The sequence below is a fragment of the Narcine bancroftii genome, chromosome 3 (genome assembly GCF_036971445.1).
Source record: "Narcine bancroftii isolate sNarBan1 chromosome 3, sNarBan1.hap1, whole genome shotgun sequence".
Taxonomy (NCBI): Eukaryota; Metazoa; Chordata; class Chondrichthyes; order Torpediniformes; family Narcinidae; genus Narcine; species Narcine bancroftii.
In genome coordinates, this window is record NC_091471.1 from 256,422,726 (window position 1) to 256,445,955 (window position 23,230).

Genomic DNA, 23,230 nt, shown 5'->3' on the forward strand with positions numbered 1-23,230 from the left:
TCTGACTGCTGTTGAAAAGAAACTGTCGTTGAACCTAGAGCCTCAGCAAGTAGAGTTGAATTGGGAGGGGGGGGGCAGAGGGTCCCAGGAGGTGGGAAGCCCTAATTATCTGTCTCTGCACCAACACTCTGAGGGCAGGTTGGGTAGAACAGAGAACAGTAAAGACCATTCAGCACATAATGTTATGCCGCCCCATGCAAGCCTTCTCCACAGCATGGTTAGCCGAGTGGTTTGGAATCTGGCGCTGGCTGTAAGGAGTTTATACGTCTTCCACATGTCTCCTCTGGGTGCTCTGGTTTCCTCCCACCATTCAAGGGTTTCCAGGTTAATTGGCTGTAATTGGGTGGCACAGGCTCATGAGTCAAAGTTTCTGTCCTGTATGTTTAAATTTAAATATAAAATTTAAACTCCCTTCCTCACATCCATGTGTCTGTCTTAGAGACTTTTAAATGTCCCTGTTGTACCAACCTCCACCAACACCCCCGGCAACGCTTTCCAGGCCCCCACCTCTCCCTGCAAAATTAGTGAAATTGTTGCATCTACTGTTGGATCTTCCAGAAATGGCTGGGTCAAATCTGAGATGCCGAACCGCAGGCTCGCGCTGGACTTTGATCTGATTTGATTCTTGTTCTACTTTAAATCTGTTTTAGGTTCCAGTCAAACAGAGAGAAAATTCATGGGCTTACACATCTCAGCAAGTGCAAATTTTACCATTTCTCGTAGCTGGCCAATTCCCTTCGGTGAATAGCCTGTTGTGCAACCTGCTCCATGGACCCTCACATCCACTGATCGCAAAACTCAAAAGCATGAAAAGAAATCTCATCACCCTCTGTTTCTTTTATTTGCAGGATATCTCAAATCTGTGCCCTTTAATTTCTGTGCCTCTTGGCAGTGGAAATACCTTTTGCATATTTATTTTATCAACTCTTTTCGCCCATCCCACCCCCACCCCCGCTCCCACTTGGCAGATGAGTTGAATCAACATTATCTGACCTGTGGAGACTTCAGCAGTCATGCCATTGGAGCTGAGGGACATCATCACGGATATCAGTTCAGGAGATCTCATCTATACCTTCTCCAAAGGCTTGACAGCCTTCCAAAATAGCAAGCAGCTGAGCTAAGATCAGAATCGGAATTTATTGTCATTAACGTCACTTGCTTTGCGGTATCATCACGGTGCAAACTTTTATGTCAGCCACCTTGCAAAATAAATAAAAATAGTGCAAGATAAAGACAAAGTCAGGCAGAGTCTGTGGTTCCATTTCTAATGGCAGCGGGGAAGAAGCTGTCTTTGAGCCACTGAGCGCTCATCTTATTCCCTGATGGTAGCAGAGTGAAGAGGGCATGGCCTGGGTGGTGGGATTTTTGAGGATAGAGGCTGCTTTTTTAAGACACCGCCTCGTTTTGATATCCTCGGTAGAGTGAAGTCTAGAGCCCGTGATGTCGCTGGCTGAGTTAACAACCCTCTGGAGTTTATTCTTGCCCTGAGAGTTGGTGTCTCCTTACCAGGCAGTGATGCAACCGGCCAGAATGCTCTCCACGGTACATCTGTAGAAGTTTACGAAAGTCTTCGGTGACATACCGAATCTCCTCAGACACCTCACAGAGTATAGCTGCTGGCGAGTCTTCTATGTGATTGCATCAACATGCAATAGATGGAGGTTAAATTCCATGCTACTTAAAAGACAGGAATTTAGGGAGTTTATTGAACGCCAAATTAAAATATACTTTGAAATAAACACAGGATCAGTGAAAGACAAATTTATATTATGGGACGCAATGAAACCCTTCATTAGAGGGCAGATAATAAATTATGTGACTAAGATGAAAAAGGACAACAATCGGGAAATAGAGCAGTTGGAAAGGGAGATCGTAAGTACAGAAAAGGAATTAGTAAAAAGGGATGATATAACGAAAAGGAGAGAATTGGCGAACAAAAAAATTAAATACGAAACATTACAAATGTATAAGGTGGAGAAGAACATAATGAAAACAAAGCAAAATTATTACAAACTGGGAGAAAAAACACATAAAATATTAGCCTGGAAACTTAAAACAGAACAAGCCTAAAAGAACGAAACTGGCATCAAGGAAAAAGGACAAACAAATTACATATAACCCAACAGAGATTAATGAAAATTTTAAGGAATTTTATGAACAATTGTATCAAACTGAGAACGAGGGAAAGATGATAAAATAGAGGAATTTTTAGCTAAAATTGATCTGCTGAAATTGCAAAAAGAGGAACAAAACAAACGAATAAAACCATTTGAAATAGAGGAAGTACAGGATATATTAAAAAAGCTGCCGAACAATAACACACCAGGAGAAAATGGATTTCCAATAGAATTTTATAAAACATTTAAAGAGTTATTAATTCCTCCTCTCCTGGAAATAATGAACCAGGTAGAAGAAACACAAAACTTGCCAGATTCATGTAATACAGCAATAATTACAGTAATACCAAAGACGGGGAAGGATCCATTAACACCAGCATCATATAGACCAATATCTCTACTTAACTCAGACTATAAGATAATAGCGACATTATTAGCAAACAGATTGGCCGATTGTGTACCTAAAATAGTAAAACAAGATCAAACTGGATTTATTAATGTCTGAAAACTTATTAATCTAATCTACGCAGATCAAGGAAATAAGAAACCAACAGTGGCTGTGGCTCTAGATGCAGAAAAAGTCTTTGACAGAGTAGAGTGGAACTACTTATTTAAAGTATTACAGAAGTTCAATCAACCAGAAAAATATATAAATTGGATTAAAGTATTGAATAATGGACCGTTGGCGAAGGTAGCAGTAAATGGATATGTATCGAGTCACTTTAAATTAAGTAGGTCAACTAGACATGGATGTCCACTATCCCCCTCATTGTTCGCCTTAGCAATAGAACCTTTGGCAGAACTGATAAGAATAGAAAATAAAATAAAAGGGATAAAAATAAAGGAGAAGGAGTATAAAATCAGCTTATTAGAAGATGACATCATAGTATACCTAACAGAGAGCTCATTGCTGTATCTGACCCGACCTTGTTGGTTTTCATGCAGTTGGATAGCCATGTTGAGGAACTTTGGGGGGCATCTGAGGTGCTCTAGTATTTGCCAAAGCCCTTTCCTGCTCACGGTGTCAAAGGCTTTGGTGAGGTCAACAAAGGTGATGTAGATGATGAGCTCTCTGAACCCTTTCTCCATTAACAATGGCGTGAAGCAAGGCTGCATTCTCGCACCAACCCACTTTTCAATCTTCTTCAGCATGATGCTGAAACAAGCCATGAAAGACCTCAACAATGAAGACGCTGTTTACATCCGGTACCGCACAGATGGCAGTCTCTTTAATCTAAGGTGCCTGCAAGCTCACACCAAGACACAAGAGCAACTTGTCCGTGAACTACTCTTTGCAGACGATGCTGCTTTAGTTGCCCATTCAGAGCCAGCTCTTCAGCGCTTGACGTCCTGTTTTGCGGAAACTGCCAAAATGTTTGGCCTGGAAGTCAGCCTGAAGAAAACTGAGGTCCTCCATCAGCCAGCTCCCCACCATGACTACCAGCCCCCCCACATCTCCATCGGGCACACAAAACTCAAAACGGTCAACCAGTTTACCTATCTCGGCTGCACCATTTCATCGGATGCAAGATCGACAACGAGATCGACAACAGACTCGCCAAGGCAAATAGCGCCTTTGGAAGACTACACAAAAGAGTCTGGAAAAACAACCAACTGAAAAACCTCACAAAGATTAGCGTATACAGAGCCATTGTCATACCCACACTCCTGTACGGCTCCGAATCATGGGTCCTCTACCGGCATCACCTACGGCTCCTAGAACGCTTCCACCAGCGTTGTCTCCGCTCCATCCTCAACATTCATTGGAGCGACTTCATCCCTAACATCGAAGTACTCGAGATGGCAGAGGCCGACAGCATCGAATCCATGCTGCTGAAGATCTAACTGTGCTGGGCAGGTCACGTCTTCAGAATGGAGGTCCATCGCATTCCCAAGATCGTGTTGTATGGTGAGCTCTCCACTGGTCATCATGACAGAGGTGCACCAAAGAAGAGGTACAAGGACTGCCTAACGAAATCTCTTGGTGCCTCCCACATTGACCACCGCCAGTGGGCTGATATCGCCTCCAACCGTGCATCTTGGCGCCTCACAGTTCGGTGGGCAGCAACCTCCTTTGAAGAAGACCGCAGAGCCCACCTCACTGACAAAAGACAAAGGAGGAAAAACCCAACACCCAACCTCAACCCACCAATTTTCCCTTGCAACCGCTGCAACTGTGTCTGCCTGTCCTGCATCGGACCTGTCAGCCACAAACGAGCCTGCAGCTGACGTGGACATTTACCCCTCCATAAATCTTCATGCGCAAAGCCAAGCCAAACATACCTAACAGAACCAGAAGTATCAGTAAAAGAATTACATAAGAAATTGAAGGAATATGGAGAAATATCGGGGTACAAGATCAACAGAAATAAAAGTGAAATGATGCCAATGTGTAACACAGACTATACAGAATTTTTAAAAAGAATCACCATTTAAATGGCAAGCACAAGCAATTCGATACCTCGGGATCAGGTTAGATAATAACTTAAGCCACTTGTACAAACTAAATTATCAGCCACTAATAAAGAAATTGCAGGAAGACTTAGAACATTGGAAAGAATTACTGCTAATGTTGATAGGGAGGGTAAACTGCTTTAAAATGAATGTCTTCCCAAGGATACAGTACTTATTTCAAACGTTACCAAGACCCTTAACAGAGAAATTCTTTAAGAAACTAAAGAGAATAATAAATATATTCTTGTGGAAAGGGGGAAAACCAAGGGTAGCGTTAGATAAATTAACAGAGAGGTATAATCAAGGTGGTTTGTAGTTAACAAATTTTAGAAATTATTATAGAGCCCCACAATTAAGATATTTATCAGATTTTTACCAGACTGGACTAAGACAGAATTAGATAAAATAGGGGAGAAGATTCCAGAACATATACTTTATAAGTGGGATGAAAAGCTGGTGCAATATAAAATCTCACCAGTACTGCATCATTTACTTAATATATGGAAGAAGATCCATTTAGAAAGGAAAAATAAATAAATTACCAAATACCAAAATTATTATTGACACAAAATCCACTAATCTCTTTTACAATAGACTACCTTTCCTTTAGAGAATGGGAGAGAAAAGGGATCAAAAGAATAGAAAATTGTTTTTTGGGAAAAAATTTATTAACATTTGAACAGTTTAAGGACAAATATGGAATAATTCACGGTACAATGTTTGCATATCATCAATTGAAAACTTATTTAAAGGATAAATTGGGAAACAGACTGAGATTACCAGAAGGAAGCAGCTTTGAATATGTGATTTCAGACACAATGATAATTAAAAGATTTATAACCAACATGTACATCAAACTGCAAGATAAGGAAAATGAAATAAACTGTAAACCTAAGCAGAAGTGGGAAAAGGATCTAAACATAAAAATAAAAAATGAAGTTTGGGAAAAGTTATGTTCTGGAACTATGAAGAATACAATAAACACAAGGTTATACGTGATACAGTATAATTGGTTACACAAGGTATATATTACTCCTCAAAAATTAAAAAAATGGGATTCAACATTATCAGATAGATGTTTTCGCTGTAAGAAGGAAATGGGAACAACATTACATGCAATTTGAGCATGTACGAAAGTGAATACGTTTTGGGAAAAATTAAATCAGATACTAAATAAAATTACAAAAAATAACATACTAAAAAAAACAGAGATCTTTCTTTTAAGTAACACAAGAAGTAAAGAATTAGGCCTCAAACTGGATGAACCACAAAAAAAATTCATTACGATAGCCTTAGCAGTAGCAAAAAAAATGTATAACGTCAACTTGGAAAATGGAAGAGAGCCTGAGTAAACAGCAATGGTACATGGAAATGAATAAATGTATTCCATTGGAAAAAATAACATATAATTTAAAAAATAAAGTCACAATGTTTGAACAAATTTGGGAACCATTCATGGAACATATCAGAGAGAGCTTGCCTATGACCTCCATCCCCTAAAATGAGAATGAAAATGATAAGAAGACAAAACGACTAGATTCAGTGTGTAATAAAATAGATGATGCATTTTTCTTGTTTTTTTTCCTTTGTGTGAAGATATTGTTTTATGGCTTTATTGTATTGTATATGTTGAATATTTATGGGTTTTGGAGGGAGCTGGGTAGAGGGGAGGGATGGAAAGGGGAAAAAAAGGGAGAAAAGACCACTGTGTAAATTTATTTTGGTTGATATGGTTCATAGTGTGAAAAATAAAAAAATTATATTTAAAAAAACATGGAGGCTCCAGGACAGATCCTCGGAGATGTTGACACCCAGGAATTTGAAGTTCTTGACCATCTCCACTGCTGTCCCCTCGATGAGGACTGGGTCGTGTTCCCTTGACTCCCTCCACAACCATCTCCTTGTAGTTCATAAAACTTTAAATCAGCATCCATTACAGACAAGGGGATCTTTGCAATATTTTCATTTTTATAATTTTTATATGAACATCACGAAATTTGTTGCTTTGCGACAGCATCACAGATGCAAATATTATTATAAAATTACATTTTAAAAATAAATAAATTAGTGCAAAAGACGAGAATGAGATAGTTAAAACATAAACCTGGAGAAACTCAGCAGGTCCTTTATACAGCAAAGATAAAGATACAGAACTGACGTTTTGGGCTTGAGCCCTTCATTCAAGGTACGAGCAAAATGTTGGCAGATGCCCAAACATTAAGGTAAAGGCAGGGGGGATTGGAGCACAGTCCCACAGGCAGGAGGTAATAGGTGGATAAGGGAGGGAGGGAGGGAGGGGGACCAGCAAACAGGGGGAGGGGGATAGTTAGGGGAGAGCTGGAAGAAAGAAATCAGGGAGATGGGGGAAGGGAGGGAGAAAAGAGAGCAGGACTGAAATGGTTGGCTACTGGAAGGCCCCTGTCACTGGTGAAGATGGAACGAAGATGCTCGGCAAGTGTTGCTTCACTTGAAAGCCCTGTTTGGTGTCCCGGACTGTGGTGAGATAGGAGGTGTGGGCGTATGTGTGATTCCCCCTCTGGCTACAGGGAAAGCTCTGAGGGTGCGGGGATTGGCGGGAATGAGTGCACGAGGGAGTCACAGAAGGAGCAGTCCCTATGGAAGGCAGAGAGGGGACGAGAGAGGAAGATGTGTCTGGTACTGGGATCATGTAAGTGCCAGTAATTCTTTTGGATGATGTGTTGGATGAGGAGGCTGGTAGGGTGGTAGGTGAGGATGAGGAGGATTCTATATTTGTTGCATCTGGGGGCAGAGGATGACAGGGCAGATGAGCAGGAAATGAAGGAGATATGGGTGAGGGCTGAGTTGATGGTGGTGGAGGGGAAGCCGCTTTTGTGAAATAAGGCAGACATTTCGGAAGATCTGGGTTGAAGGCCTCATCTTGGGAGCAGATACGGCGGAAGCAGAGAAATTCAAACCGAAGTCCGGACCCAATTGCTGGTGCTGTAAAGGCATTGCACTAACCACTGCGCCAACCGTACCGCCCGACAGATAGTGCAACACTTACCCGGACTCGAATACGCCGCTGTCTGCAAGGAGTTTGTACGTTCTACCTGTGCCTGTGTGGGTTTCATCTGGGAGTCTGGTTACCTCCCACTAAGATGACAGAGGCTACGGGTTATTTGGTGCATTTGGGCGGCAGGGATTCGTGGGCTGGGGGGGCCTGTTTACCGTGCTGTTCGTTGAAGATGTAACATGCAGGGTTGTTGAAGGAGAGTGCTCTTTGGTTTTACAAAAGCCATTCAGTAGGTTCTCCATGAAAATCCGCTACACAAGTCAAAGCAAGTTAAGTCAATCCAAGAAGATAGAGCATCTTTATCAACTGCCTAGAATAACAGGGGTGGTTCACCAGGATCATTCTAAGGTGAAGTGACAAGGTGTGTGGAGAGTTTGGTGGAACAAGGGTTGTCAAGTTTATTATCATCTGATTGTACAAGCACAACATGATGAAACAGCGTTCTCCGGCCCTTGGTGCAAAATATGCCAGACCTAACGCACATACAGACAGCAGTACACACGCAAGGCAAGCATTCATATATACAAATAAATAAATATTATTTTGTACAAATGAAAGTCTCGGAGGGTGAGTGTGAGCAGTTTCTTTGATCATTCAACATTCTCACTGCCTGGGAAGAAGCTGTTCCTCAGCCTGGTGGTGCTGGCTCTGATCCTCCTGTATCTCTTCCCTGACGGGAGCAGCTGAAAGATGTAGTATGTGGGGGGGTTGGAAGGTCAGGGTTAGGGGGTGAGGATGGGGGAGGGAGACTCCATTGATCTTCTTGCCACTCTTACAGTCCTGTGGATTGACCTCCGATCTATTTCTCTGCAGCAACCGTTCCACATTGTGATACAGCCGGCCAGGATGCTCTCGATAGAGCTCCTGTAGAAGGTTGACATGATGGTAGCCGGTAGCCTTGCCCATTTCAGTCATCTCAGGAAGTGCAGTCAGATCCCAGTGTGTTACCTTCATGACAAGTGAGGAGATGTTGAGTGTCCACAACAGGTCACGAGCTAAGTGTACCACAAGGAACTCTCCACTCTCTCCACTACAGAGTTATTGATGTGCAGTGGAGGAGAGTCACTCCTGGACCTCCTAAAGTCCACAGTTATCCTTTTCATTGAGACTCAGGGTCAAGGTAAGGGAAAGACCTCACAGGATTGGGATTTATATATAGATAGATGTTTGGGTAAGTTTAACAAAACAGGGGGTCAGATAAAATAGATAATTTTCAGGTTGGGAAATTAGCTGCCATGGAGATTAGTCCTGGAGCCTCAACTATTTACAAACTCTGAGTGTCCAAGTAAGCAAGTCGATTATCTGCATGAAGAAAGGTGAGAAAGGGAATTGTGCACAGAAGGGTCATACCTATAAAAGGCTTAAGGCAGGTGGGTTTAATATGAGGAAGTGTGGTCATGATAAGAAAACTATTGTGGAAATGCAGAGACTATTTTTTTTAAATTTACACGGACAGCATGGTAACAGGCCCTTCCGGCCCATGAGCCCGTGCCACCCAAATATTTCAATGAACCCACAGCCCTCATATGTTTTGAAGGGTGAGTGGATCTGGAGCACTTGGAGAAAAGCCACACAAACCTGCGGAGGATGTATAAACTCCTGATCCACTGTGGTGGATTTGTACCTGGGATGCTGGCGCAGTAATAGCAGGCGCTAACCGCAGGCGCTAACTGTGCCGCCTGTAATCAAAGGTCCCATGCAGAAGAATGTGGATACTCTCACACGTGAAACATAGCAAGTTAGAATGCAGAAACAGCAAGTCATTTAAAACACTAATGGAACTTTAGCTTAGTTGGGATGTCACAAAGGGTCATTGATGAGACTAACATGGAGCATGGGTAGTGTGGGCCATTTAATATCCATGATATGTTTTGTAAAACCTTTTGGGCCACAGATCATGGTCATATATGTAATTGCCTGAATGGACATTAAGTGGCATGTGTGTGCATGTGTGTATGTGGGAGTGAGTATGTGTGTCAGTGTGTGGTGTGTGTGATATGCGTGGGGTGTGTAGGAGTGTGTTTGTGTGTGTAGGAGTGTGGGTGTGTTTGTGTGTGTGTAGAAGTGTGTGTGTGGGGGGTGTGATTGTGTGTGTGGGATGTGTATGTGTGGGTGTGTGTGTGTGTAGCAGTGTGGGTGAGGGTGGGTATGTTTGTGTGTGTGTGCGTGTGTGGTGTGCATGGGTGTGTGTGTGGATGTGTGTATATGTGTATATGGGCGTGAGTGTGTGTGTGTATGGGTGTGAGTGTGAGTAGGTTTGTGTGTGTATTTGTGTGTGTGCGTGGGTGTGTGTGTATGGGGTGCAAGTGGGTGTGTGTGGGGTGTGTGTGTGTATGTGTGTATGGTGGTGTGTGGTGTGTGTGTGGTAGTGACTATGTGTATGTGTTTGTGTGTGTGTAGGAATGTGTGTGTTTGTGTGTGATTGTATGTAGGTGTGTGTGTTTGTGGGCATATGTATGTGTGCATGTGTCTGCACATGTGTGTGTGTTTGTATTTGTGTGTGCGTGTGTGCACGTGTTTGTGTGTGTATGCACATGTGTGTGTGTTTGTGTGCATGGGGTGCATGTGCGTGTTTGTTTGTATCCGCTTGTGTGCGCCTGTGTGAGCGTGCGTGTGTGTTTGTGTTTGTGTGCGCATTTGTGTGCACATGTGTGTGTGTGTGTGTGTGCGCGCGCGTGCACATTTGTGCACATGCATGCCTGTGTGCGCGCATTTGTGCATGTGCATGCGTGTGTGTGTGTGTGTGTGTGTGTGTGCGCGCGCGTGCACATTTGTGCACATGCATGCCTGGGTGCGCGCATTTGTGCATGTGCCTGTGTGTGTGTGTGTGTGTGTGTGTGTGTGTGTGCATGTGTGGTGTGCATGGGTGTGTGTGTGGATGTGTGTATCTGTGTATATGGGCGTGAGTGTGTGTGTGTATGGGTGTGAGTGTGAGTAGGTTTGTGTGTGTATTTGTGTGTGTGTGTGGGTGTGTGTGTATGGGGTGCAAGTGGGTGTGTGTGGGGTGTGTGTGTGTATGTGTGTATGGTGGTGCGTGGTGTGTGTGTGGTAGTGACTATGTGTATGTGTTTGTGTGTGTGTAGGAATGTGTGTGTTTGTGTGTGATTGTATGTAGGTGTGTGTGTTTGTGGGCATATGTATGTGTGCATGTGTCTGCACATGTGTGTGTGTTTGTATTTGTGTGTGCGTGTGTGCACGTGTTTGTGTGTGTATGCACATGTGTGTGTGTTTGTGTGCATGGGGTGCATGTGCGTGTTTGTTTGTATCCGCTTGTGTGCGCCTGTGTGAGCGTGCGTGTGTGTTTGTGTTTGTGTGCGCATTTGTGTGCACATGTGTGTGTGTGTGTGTGCGTGCGCGTGCACATTTGTGCACATGCATGCCTGTGTGCGCGCATTTGTGCATGTGCATGCGTGTGTGTGTGTGTGTGTGTGTGTGTGTGCGCGCGCGTGCACATTTGTGCACATGCATGCCTGGGTGCGCGCATTTGTGCATGTGCCTGTGTGTGTGTGTGTGTGTGTGTGTGCGTGTGTGGTGTGCATGGGTGTGTGTGTGGATGTGTGTATATGTGTATATGGGCGTGAGTGTGTGTGTGTGTATGGGTGTGAGTGTGAGTAGGTTTGTGTGTGTATTTGTGTGTGTGTGTGGGTGTGTGTGTATGGGGTGCAAGTGGGTGTGTGTGGGGTGTGTGTGTGTATGTGTGTATGGTGGTGCGTGGTGTGTGTGTGGTAGTGACTATGTGTATGTGTTTGTGTGTGTGTAGGAATGTGTGTGTTTGTGTGTGATTGTATGTAGGTGTGTGTGTTTGTGGGCATATGTATGTGTGCATGTGTCTGCACATGTGTGTGTGTTTGTATTTGTGTGTGCGTGTGTGCACGTGTTTGTGTGTGTATGCACATGTGTGTGTGTTTGTGTGCATGGGGTGCATGTGCGTGTTTGTTTGTATCCGCTTGTGTGCGCCTGTGTGAGCGTGCGTGTGTGTTTGTGTTTGTGTGCGCATTTGTGTGCACATGTGTGTGTGTGTGTGTGTGTGCGCGCGCGTGCACATTTGTGCACATGCATGCCTGTGTGCGCGCATTTGTGCATGTGCATGCGTGTGTGTGTGTGTGTGTGTGTGTGCGCGCGCGCGCATGCACGTTTGTGCACATGAATGTCTGTGTGCGCGCATTTGTGCATGTGCGTGTGTGTGTGTGTGTGTGTGTGTGTGTGTGTGTGTGTGTGTGTGCCTTCTAAACGATTCTCTTTCTCACCTTCCTTTATTTGATTATCCAAAGTATTTTCCCCAATAAAATACAGTAAATTCCCTGGTATCCGGCACCTGTGGGTATTAGTAGATACCAGATAAGTGTGTTTTCCGTTTGCTTGAGACTTTCTCTAACAATGCCTAACTAATGCTCCTGTCTTGAAAATGAACAGTTTAAATGACAAAAATACTGTACTATACTTGCACAGAACAAACTTCACTTGCTTGAATACACAAACTGAAAAGCATTTTACTTTATTTTCAGTCACATTCTTTGAAAACATTTAACCATCACAGGTTCCTCCCCCTTCCCAGAGTTGCTGGAATGAAAAACAATCATATTAGAGATAATTACTCCCTCCCCACCTCCCCGAGATTTACAGATAAAGCCTTTGACTCTTACTAAGCAGGGGTAAGGAGACACTTTAAGGGAATCATTCCTATAGTGAGCGGCATCAACCAGCTCTTCATCCTGGGCGACACCATTTTATTCAAAGAGCTGCTATGAACAAAGGCTGAATATTTGCTCCCATCTTCACCGTACTTGAGAGAACATTTCCTTTTACAATTTTAAACACACATTTTTTCCCTATTATGTTATTCCTATATATTTTAATTTTTAAAATCTATTTTCCCCCAAATGTTTTTTGGCCGGCTGCTTGAGTTCCGGATCCCAAGGGTTGGACAGTACCTGTTGCTCCTTCTTTCACAGAGAGATTCACGGTTGCTGTATTTTTTTGTCTAAGTGTCACCACACTCAGTGTGATTCATCCTGCTTCAGGCCACATTCTCGCCTTTAATAGTTGTTGCTTAATCAATGAGGCGACAGGGAATCCGAGAAAGAGCTAATTTCATGGTGCGGATGTGATCCAGTTCCACACGGTACAGTATCAGAGCCAGCGAACATTCAGGACTGGTCACTGACGGGAGAAAGAGCAAAGCAGCCTTGGAACAAGAGTGAATGCAATCAGAGACTGACATGAGTTTTTTCAGTGGGGTGGAGAGAAGTATAGGGTGCCGACATCCTTATCAGCAAGGGGACTGGGATCATTCAGTGTAACAGTGTGGGTTGAAGGGGTGACTGTGTTAGGGAGAGGTCAGGGGTGTCGATGTTACAGGGAGGGTATGGGCTGTGTCAGAGCTACATGGAGGGGTGGGGGTGTGCCTGTGTTACAGGGAGGTTGAGGGGAATGTCAGTGTTATAGAGAGGGGTGTGGGGAGTGTCAGTGTTACAGAGTGGGGTGTGGGGTTGTCGGTGTTATAGAGAGGGGTGCGGGGGTGTGGGGAGTGTCACTGTTGCAGAGAGGGGTGTGGGGTGTGTTGGTGTTATAGAGAGGGATGGGGGTGTGTGTCGGTGTTACAGAGAAGGGTGGAGGGGTGTTGGTGTTATAGAGAGGGAAGGGGTGTGTGTATTGGTGTTACAGAGTGGGGGGGTATCGGTGTTATAGAGAGGGGTGTGGGAGTGATGGTGTTATAGAGAGGGGTGTGGGTGTTTTGGTGTTACAGAGAGGAATGTGGGTGTTTTGGTGTTACAGAGAGGAGTGTGGGGGGTGTCGGTGTTATAGAGAGGGGTGTGAACTGTGTGGCGTGATTTAGGAATGTAAGTGACCTTCTGTGCTGTAAACCTTCAAAACAAGGCTGAAGAAACTCTGCAGGACAAAGATTGGACTTTATATTGCAAAAATAAGGATGCAGAACCAACGTTTCGGGCTTGAGCCCTTCATCAATGTATGAGGAGAATGTAGGTGGGTGGTTGAACAAAAGGAGGAGGAGAACAGTCCCCAGGTAATGGGTGGAGGAGGGAGGAAGGATGGACTAGAAAGCACCCCCCCCCCCCACACCCCGCTTTCTGCTGAGCCCTCCCACTCTCCTCCACCTACTACCTCCTGCCTTTGGGACTGTGCTCCTCTCCCACCCGACCCTTCACCTCTTATCTTTTTGTTCGGACACCTGCGACATTTTTCTGCTGAGAAATAGGAGCGGGTTCCTGGAAAGACAAGATCACTGTCTTTTCTAAAAAAAATAAAATTTAAGATTATTTGGCCGTTTTTGTTCGCAAGGGGCCATGAGGTGGCCACCACCTGGCAAAACACAACGTAAGATCAACCTTCCATTACAAAACAAAAATACGGTTTTACTTCTCCCAGACTTATGGAATATTCTCAATTTTTACTATCTGAGATCCAAAGAGACTCTTGAATTGATGAGGATGATTAGGGAAGTATCACCACTGATCGTCATAAAGTTTTAGTCACCAATGTAATGGTTTCTATCACACTAAGTGGGTCAATCAATGATGAATGTGAGTTTACTGTCATATACATAAGTACCAATGCTGCAGCCCTACAGGTATACGAGATACACGAACAACAATCATAGAAATTTAAATTGTTTTTACATTTAAAAATAATTTGGACAGGATGGGTATGGAGGACAATGGACTGGGTGCAGGTCAATGGAAGTAGGCAGAAATTTGGATCAGCACAGACTAGAAGGGTCAAAGGGCCTGCTTTTGTGCTGTAATGATCTGTGGTTCTAAATGAGCATAGATGCAAGACAGACAAACAGATATTCAAAAAGAAAGGAGAGATCAATAAAGTTCAAAGTTCAGATTTATTGTTATGAAATCACATACAAACCTAAGATTCTTTATCCTGTGGTTGAGGCAGAATTACCTCTTATTGGTAGTGCAAAACAAAACTCTACTCAAGGTAATCATATAAAAGAAAAGTAAACAAACTGACTGCATAATACAGAGAGAAAAAAAAATCAATAAAGTCCAAGAGACCCTAAATGACTCACTGATTGAGTTTGTCGTTATGGAGTCTGATGGTGGAGGGGTAGCTGCTGTTCCTAAATCTGGTGGCACTGATGCCTCTTTCTTGATGGCAGAAGCAAGAACAGAGCGTGTGCTGGGTGGTACGGATCCTTGCTGACAATTATTCAGTTGCAATTGGTGCAAGAAAATAAAAGGTGCGGCTGACAGATCTTCAGGTGTTCCCAGATTGGCTTATGGTGAGGGTCTGAAATGCTGCCACCTGTTGTTCCCTGTGGGCTCGGTCTGTGCCCCCTGTTTGAGGACAGGCCACGTTTGTCTGTTGAAGAAGTGTCCAGAGCCCTGACTTGCTTCGTTTCCTCGTTCCAATTCCTCGGACCCGGCCCAGCCCTCATATTGCGAATCCCTCTCCTCTCTCTGCTTGATCGACTGAACCTGCTGGCATGGTCGAAGCGCTTTTGCCTCTCGCTTTCACGAACGCCCGTCTCTTTCCAGAGAGCAGCTGCTCCTCGGCCCCACACTGCGCCCAGTCTCTGAGGGACAGGTTTCTTTATCTGAGGAGATGCTCTGCCATGGCTGAGGGCACTTTCACCCATCCTGTAGTGATGACTGCTACAAGATGTCACTTCTTCCTTCTGGCTCTGGTTTACAAGACAGCAGTTTTATGATAGCCTTTTTAAAAAATAAATACCCACTGGGGGGAAAAAAATCCTAGTTGTTCAGATTACAATATTGATTTTCAATGAGTTCTTGCAACCTCCCCTTGATCCCAAAACAACACCTCTCTTTGCCCTCTGTCCCATAAACCCCTTCTTTCCTCTAATTGTCTCCATCCTGTCACAAAGCCCACACTGGGAGCAGCCCTGCCTCCCTCTCAGAGAATCACCACATTTAAGTCAATGAAAGTCAAAACGATTGCAAATGCTGGAAAAATAAAGTAGTTCTTTGTCTCTTCGTCCTCTCTTTTAGCTGCTCAAATTCCTGCTTGCTTTATCCTCTCCACCAAACCATAAGAAATAGCAGCAGGAGCATGTCATTCAGCCCATCAAATATGCTCTGTTATTCCATCATGATCGGACCCATTCTCCCACTCCCCCCGACGATCATTCTCTGTTTTGCAGTAAATACACCCACCGATCTGGCCTCCACAGCCAGCTAAGGTGGCAAATTCTGGAGATTCACCACTCTCTGCTTTAAATGGGTCTCTTTCAATCTTGAAGTTGTGACCTCTTGTCCTGGACTCCTCTACCAGGGGGAACAACTTTTCCACATATAACCATATAACCATATAACCATTTACAGCACGGAAACAGGCCATGTTGGCCCTTCAAGTCCATACCGGTTCACTTGAACAACTCCACTAGCTGCTCCGCAAACTCCTGAGGAAGTAGTCTACTCTGCCCAGGCCTTTCAACATTCACAATCCTTCTATTAGGTCCCCCTTCCCCCCTCATTCTTCTGAACTCCAAGGAGCACTGTCCAAGAGCTGTCAAGCGTACCTCATATACTAATCCCTTCATTCCAGAAATCATTCTTGCAAATCTTCTCTGAACCCTCTCCAACACCAGCACACCCTTTCTTAAATAAGGACCCAAAACTGTGCCCCATACTCCAAATGAGGCCTCACCACTGCCTTATAAAACCTCAACAGCACCCCACTGCTCTTATATCCTATCCCTCTAGATATGAACACCAACATTGCATGCTCCTTCATCACCACAGACTCAACTTGGAGATGATCATTTTGGGTATCCTGCATGAGGAACCCCACGTCCCTTTGCACCTCTGGACTTTGACTTTTCTCCCCATCCAAATAATAGTCTGCCCTTTTATTTCTTCTCCCAAAGTGCATGGCCGTACACTTTCCAACGTGGTATTTCATTTCTTTGTATACAGTCCAGTGATCAGTGGGGGATTCAGAGGTGGAGAGGTTGAACAAATTTACGTTCACAGGAGTCACTATCTTGGAGGATCTTTCCTGGATCCAACACACCAATGACATTGTAAAGAAAGCACGTCAACACCTCTACTCCCTCAGGAGTTTGCGGAGGTTTGGTGTGTCCCCAGAAACCCTGGCAAATTTCCACAGAGGGGTGGTAGAAAGTGTGCTGACCGACTATATCACTGCCTGGTATGGCAATTCCAATACCCCTGAGTGTAAAGTCCTGCAAAAGGTAGTGGACACAGCCTTGAAAAAGCCTCCCCACTATCAAGTACAGGGAACGCTGCCATCAGAGAGCAGCAGTGATCATCAAGGATCCACACCCACTAGCACACACTCTGTTCTTGCTGCTGCCATCAGGAAAGAGGTATCTGTGCCACAAGACTCGCACCCGCAGGTTCAGGAACAGTGGCTACCCCTTCCACCGACAGACTCAATCAGGGACTCATGTAAGGACTCTGACTTGTGCACTTGATTGGAGTCTTTATTCGCATAATCAGTTTGTTTGCATTTGTTAACTGTTTACAGTTCTTTATTAGTTTACATGTTTTTGCCATGTACAGTTTTTTTGCCTTACTAATAAATGGTAATTCTGCCTCTCCCGCAGGAAAAATAAATCTCAGGGTTGTATGTGATGTCATGTATATTCTCTGACAATAAATCTGAAATCATTTGCCATTTTTTTACCCATTCTCCTCATCTATGTCTCTCTACTGCCTCTCCATTTCCTCGTCACTTGCTGCCCCTCCACCTATCTTTGTATCATCTGCTAAATTAGCCACAAAGGCATTTATTCTGCAATCCAAATCATTAGTATGCAACAAAAAACCCCAACACAGACCCCCTGCGGAGCATCGCTGGTAACTGATAGCCAAACAGAATAAGATCCCTTTGGAATCAAGATGCGATCAGAATCTGTAGTCATGGGCGCGTCGCAAAATTTGTTGCCTTGTGGCCTCATTACATGTGCGAATCACATCATGGCTTGGCTTCCCAAGCAAAGATTAAGGAAGGGGGCTGTCCACATCTGCTGCAGGCTCGCTGGTGGCTGACCAGGCCATCGAGGGACAGATAGTCCCGGATGTAGTGGCTGCGAGGGGAGATTCTGTTCTGGGTTTGGTGCTGTTGCATCGTGGTTCTTCCTGATGCAAATATTAAAGCTATAAATAACATTTAAACATAAATAATTAGGGCTAAATAAGAGTAAGTGTCTGGTTCATTGTCCATTCTGAAGTCATATGGCAGAGGGGAAGAAGTTGTGTTTGTGCCACTGGGTGTTCGTCTTCAGGCTCCTGTACCTCCTTCCCGATGGTAGCCGTGTGAAGAGGGTGGTGGAGATCCTTGATGATTGATGCTGCTTTCTTAAGACACTGCCTCTTGCAGGTTAGATGCCTTTGATGGAGTAGAGATTCATGCCCATGATGGCACTGCCAATTCTCAACTCTCTATAGCCCTTTTCTGTCCTGTGCATTGGCACCTCTATATCAGAGAGTGATGCAATCAGTCAGAATGCTCTCTATGGTACACCACGCCCACTTTTGTTTCCCCCCAATTAGCCAATGCTCTACCCCTGCTATTATCTTTCCTGTAATTCCATGGGCTCTCATTTAATTCTTGTCTCTATCCAAATCTCTTCTCTCCCAACTTTCACTGAATTGTGATCATGAAACCATCTTTTCTGCAGGTAAAAAACACACCCATGCTGGAATACCCACCAGGCCAGTCCAAGATTCTTTTCTCTTTCTAGATTACACAATCAAATCCCATATGATTGTCCAAGGGACTGCTAAATGTACCAAAAATAAACTGGCTAACACTCTATGGCCAGTCACAATTCCAATGGCATCTACAGGTTTGCCGATGACACCACGGTTGTTGGCAGAATCACAGACAACAATGAGGAAGCATACAGGAGGGAGGTGGATAAGTTCGTTGAATGGTGTAGCGACAATAACCTTGTGCTCAACATCAGCAAAACCAAGGAGATGATTGTGGACTTCAGGAGGAAGTCAGGGGAATACGACCCAGTCCTCATCGAGGGCTCAGCAGAGGAGAGGGTCAAGAACTTTAAATTTCTGCGTGTCGACATCTCCGAGGATGTGTCTTGGAGCTTCCATGTCGAGGTAATCACAAAGATGGCTCCCCAGCGGGTATACTTAGTGAGGAGTTTGAGGAGATTTGGTCTGTCACCAAAGATTCTCAAAAATTTCTGCAGCTGTACCATGGGAGAACATTCTGGCTGGTTGCATCACTGCCTGGTATGTTGCTGCCAACGCTCGGGCAAGAAAAATCTCCAGAGCAGCCTACGACATCACAGGCACCAGATTTCACTCCATCAAGAACATCTACATGAGGCACTGTCTTTAAAAAAGCAGCCTCAAAGATCCCCCCCCACCTCCCAGGCCATGCCCTCTTCACTCTGCTACCATCAGGGAAAAGATGCAGGAGCCTGAAGATGAGCATCCAGCGGCATAAGGACAGATTCTTCCCGTCTGCCATCAGATTCCTGAATGATCAATGAACCACAGACACCGCCTGACTTGGATGCTTTATTTCACTATTTTTATTTATTTTGTAACATTTATATAAATATTTGTACTGTGATACTATTGCAAATCAATGAATTTCGTGACTGATTCATGACAATAATTCTGATTCTGATTCTGAGCTCACAATCTCATTGAATGCAAGATTTGATCCTTAGATCTTCGTAGGGGGTCCCTGTCTGGGGGGCTGTGGGAGTCACAAACAAGTGTTTGAGAGGTGTCTTGGGGGGTTCTGAATCTGTTGCCTCTGCTTGTTCGCCAGGTCTGAGCCGTGCCGCCTTGCCGTTTGGTCTGATGCGCCGGGAGCTGGCATGTGAAGGATATCCCATCGAGCTCCGGTGCCCAGGAAGTGATGTCATCATGATTGAGAGCGCCAACTACGGTCGGACGGACAACAAGATCTGCGATGCTGACCTCTTCCAGATGGAAAATGTCGAATGTTACCTTCCCGACACCTTCAAGATCATGTCACAAAGGTAGGACACCAGTTGCCAAGAAAGGCAATGTGTTTTACTAACTGGAGTTCTTTGAGGATATAACGTGGGGTAGATAGAAGGGAGCAGATGGACATTGTTCACCTGGATTTACAGAAGACATTCAATAAGGTGCCATGTAAAAGACTTCTACATAAGATAAGGATGTATGGATTTACATACATAATACACTTTGTATTAGCATGGGTAGAGGATTGGTTAACCAATAGAAAGCAGAGAGATGGGGTACAGGGGCGTTTTTCTGGTTGGCAGTCAGTGATGAGCGAGATGCCACGGGGGTCAGTGCTGGGCTAGGAACATTTCATAATATGCACTAATGATCTGGAAGAGGGGACTGAGTGCAGGGCATCTAAGTTTGCTGACAACTGTATATTGAGTGGAAAAGCAAATTGTGCAGAGGATATGGAGAGTCTGATAGGTTCAGCAAGTTAGCAAGGGTCTGGCGAATGGAGCACAATGTTAGTGAGCATGAGGTTGTCCACTTTGAAAGGAAAAATGGAAGATCAGATTATTATTTAAATGGCAAGCGATTGCAGCCTGCTGCCATGCAGAAGGACTTGGGAGGACTGGTGCATGAAGGTGAGTCTGCAGGTGCAGCAGGTTATCAAGAAGGCAAATGGAATGTTGACTTTCATCGCTAGAGGGATCGCTAGAGCAGGGAGGTTCTGCTGCACCTGTACGAGGTCCTGGTGGGGCCGCATCTGGAGGACTGCGTGCAGTCCTGGTCTCCTGACTTGAGGAAGGACGGACTGGCTTTGGAGTCGGTGCAGAGGAGGTTGATCCCAGAGATGAGGGGGTTGGACTGTGAGGAGAGGTTGTGTTATCTGGGACTGTACTCACTCGAATTTAGAAAAATGAGAGGAGATATTATAAAAACATAAAATTATGAAAGGTGTACATAATATAGAGGTAGATTGGTTGTTTCCATTGGTGGGGGAAACTTGAACTAGTGGACAGAATCTCAAGATTGAGGGAAATAGATTTAGGACAGAGATGAGAAACTGCTTCAACAGGCAGCGAACTCAATAGATTCACCACCCATTAAAGCAAGATTCAAGGCTCAAAATTTATTTATTGTCATGTAATAAAAACAGTGCAAAATTGCACAGAATTTGCTTTGGTCTGCAGTAAGGATAGATTTTTATATAGTAGGGGAATTAAAGCATATGGGGAAAAGGCAGTAGATCTGCATGAGCCTATCATCAGATCAGCCGTCTGATGGTGGAACAGGCGCGACAAGTTCAGGTGATCGACTCTTGTCCCTATTTCTTGCGTCCTTATGCTTTGCTTTTAATGAGTCCCAAGAATATTGAGCTGAATCGTTTCAGTTGCAATATCATTAAATACTTTCATGTTGTATCTCAGTGTGAACCAAGGAGCTCATCCGCAGAGGTGGGCAACAATGAACCCAATCAAACAGCAACCTTACCCTGTCCAGACTTCAATGTCATACGTCTCTGGGATTTGTTGCACCTTTATGTTGCTGTAAATAGACAGACTATCAACGGCACATGCTTTACTGAAGGTTTTATCTCAATTACAAATCAGAGTCTGGCACAGCCATGCATCAAAGTCTTTCCACAATTTTATCCACACTACACAGCTTCCCTCAGCTGCAACTGTGAAATAACCACATACAAGCCATGAACAATTTACGCACATGAAATTATACCCTCTTCACTATTTCTGTCAAAGTGCGGTTGTAAGTCAGCCAGCTGTAAATTCACCTCATCTCCCTTGTTTAACTCCCCTCTTGATCATTCCAAACCAGTGGTTTTCAACCTTTCTTTTCCCATTCGCCCACCACCTTGAGTAATCCCTTACTAACCACAGAGCACCTGTAGCATAAGTGCCCTGCGTTAGGAAGGGATTTCTTAAGTAAACATACGTAAAGGTTCCATTATTGTCACATGTTACTACATTTAGAATGTAGCATACTTGAAATTATTTAACTGTTGTCTACCGTGAGGCTACCGTGATTATTGCCCATGATGGCGCTGACCAAGTTTACAACTCTCTGGAGTCCATCTAAGATTTAACAGCAGAGGGTCACCACTTTGCCCAATGCCCCTCACAGAAACCTACAGCGCCTGATGTTCCCAAACGGTCTCCCCTTCAAGAACTGACCAGGCCTGAGCCTGCTTAGCTTCCGAGATGGCAGAATGCGAGTTGATAAAAATGGGTGAGAACCATTGTTCTTAACTAGCCAGGTATAGGCAATTCCATTTCTCCAGTTTGGCCCTCTACAATCTGGTCTCATGATCTGTTCTGCCATTGTTTACTTAATTTAGACATACAGCACAGTAACAGGCCCTTCTGACCCACAAGCCTGTGCCGCTCAATTAACCCACCAACCCCCGCATTTTTTGGAGATTGGAAAGAAACCAGAGCACCCGGAGGAAACCCATGTCAATCACAGAGAGAATGTACAGGCAGCACCGTGTTTGAACCTGGATCGCTGGCACTGTAATGATGTTCCGTTAACCGTGCTGCCTCCACATAACTCTCTATAACTTGAACATATTCTCTCACATTCCAGATCACCTCCTTGCTGGTGTCTGTATTTCCAAAACAGACCGAATAAAAATCAGAAGAATAAAAATTTCTTCTCATGAATGTGACACGAAAGTTGTCGATTTGCATCTCAGTGCCAACATTAAATTACATTTAAAAATAAATAATTAATTCGAAACATTGGAGAAAGTGAGGCCATATCTGTGGTTCACCGTCCATGCAGAAATCTGATGGCGGAGGGGAAGAAGCTGTTTTTGTACATCTTCAGGCTCCTGTACCTCCTTCCCGATGGTAGCAGTGTGAAGAGGGTATGGCCTGGGCGGTGGGGGTCCTTGATGATAGAGGCTGCTTTCTTAAGACACCACCTCCTGCAGAAAACAAAAGTAAAAACACAAAATGCTGGAGAAACTCAGCCAGTCAAATAGTGTCCTTTATGAGGCAAAGATAAAGACACAGAACCAACATTTCAGGCTTGAGGCCTTCATCGACGGCTGAGAGAATGCCGCAGGCATCCAATGATAGGGTGGGAGGGGGGGTGGCAAAAGCAGGAGATGATAGGTGGGTGAGGGTAGGAAGGGCACAGCAGCAATGAGAGGGAAGTGAAGGGAGAACTGGAAAGACTAGAAAGTGGTGAGGGGAGGGGAAAGTTTAACAGAGAGTCATGTTGCTGGAAAGTGTCCAGATGGAAAGTAAGGTGGTGTTCCTCCAATCTGTGGGCAGTCTGGATAGGATAGTGCATGTGAGTGTGGGAGTGTGACTGAGAATTGAAATGATCGACTACTGGGAAGTTGCTGTGGTTGCGGACGGAGTGAAGATCATTGCTCGTGATGGCGCTGGCCAAGTTTACAACTCTCTGGAGTCCATCTAAGGTTTAACACACAATTAACTCATCAGTAATTACAGAAGTTCTAGCTGCAGGACATAAGTGCAACATTATTGGATATTTTAAGTTCCCCTTGGATGCAGCTTAAAGTTCTCCACTTGCCTTGTACTATGACACACCCACTGTAACTCACTGTTCAAACCTACTGCCGTGTTTGAAGCCACCAAGTTATTTCCTCTAACTTTCCCATCCCAGAGTCTCTGAGAGCTTCACTTCTACACTGAGCGCTT

At 44.4% G+C, this 23,230-nt stretch overlaps 1 protein-coding gene across 2 annotated transcripts in view; it reads left to right on the forward strand.

Moving 5' to 3' along the window:
• LOC138758567 (adhesion G protein-coupled receptor L1-like) overlaps nt 1-23,230 on the forward strand; it is a 674,108-nt gene that overhangs the window by 307,083 nt on the left and 343,795 nt on the right. For both annotated transcript variants that reach the window (XM_069927669.1, XM_069927668.1), the window contains exon 4: nt 19,372-19,585. In XM_069927669.1, the coding sequence (XP_069783770.1) occupies nt 19,372-19,585 (214 nt within the window). The remainder of the gene's footprint in view (nt 1-19,371; nt 19,586-23,230) is intronic.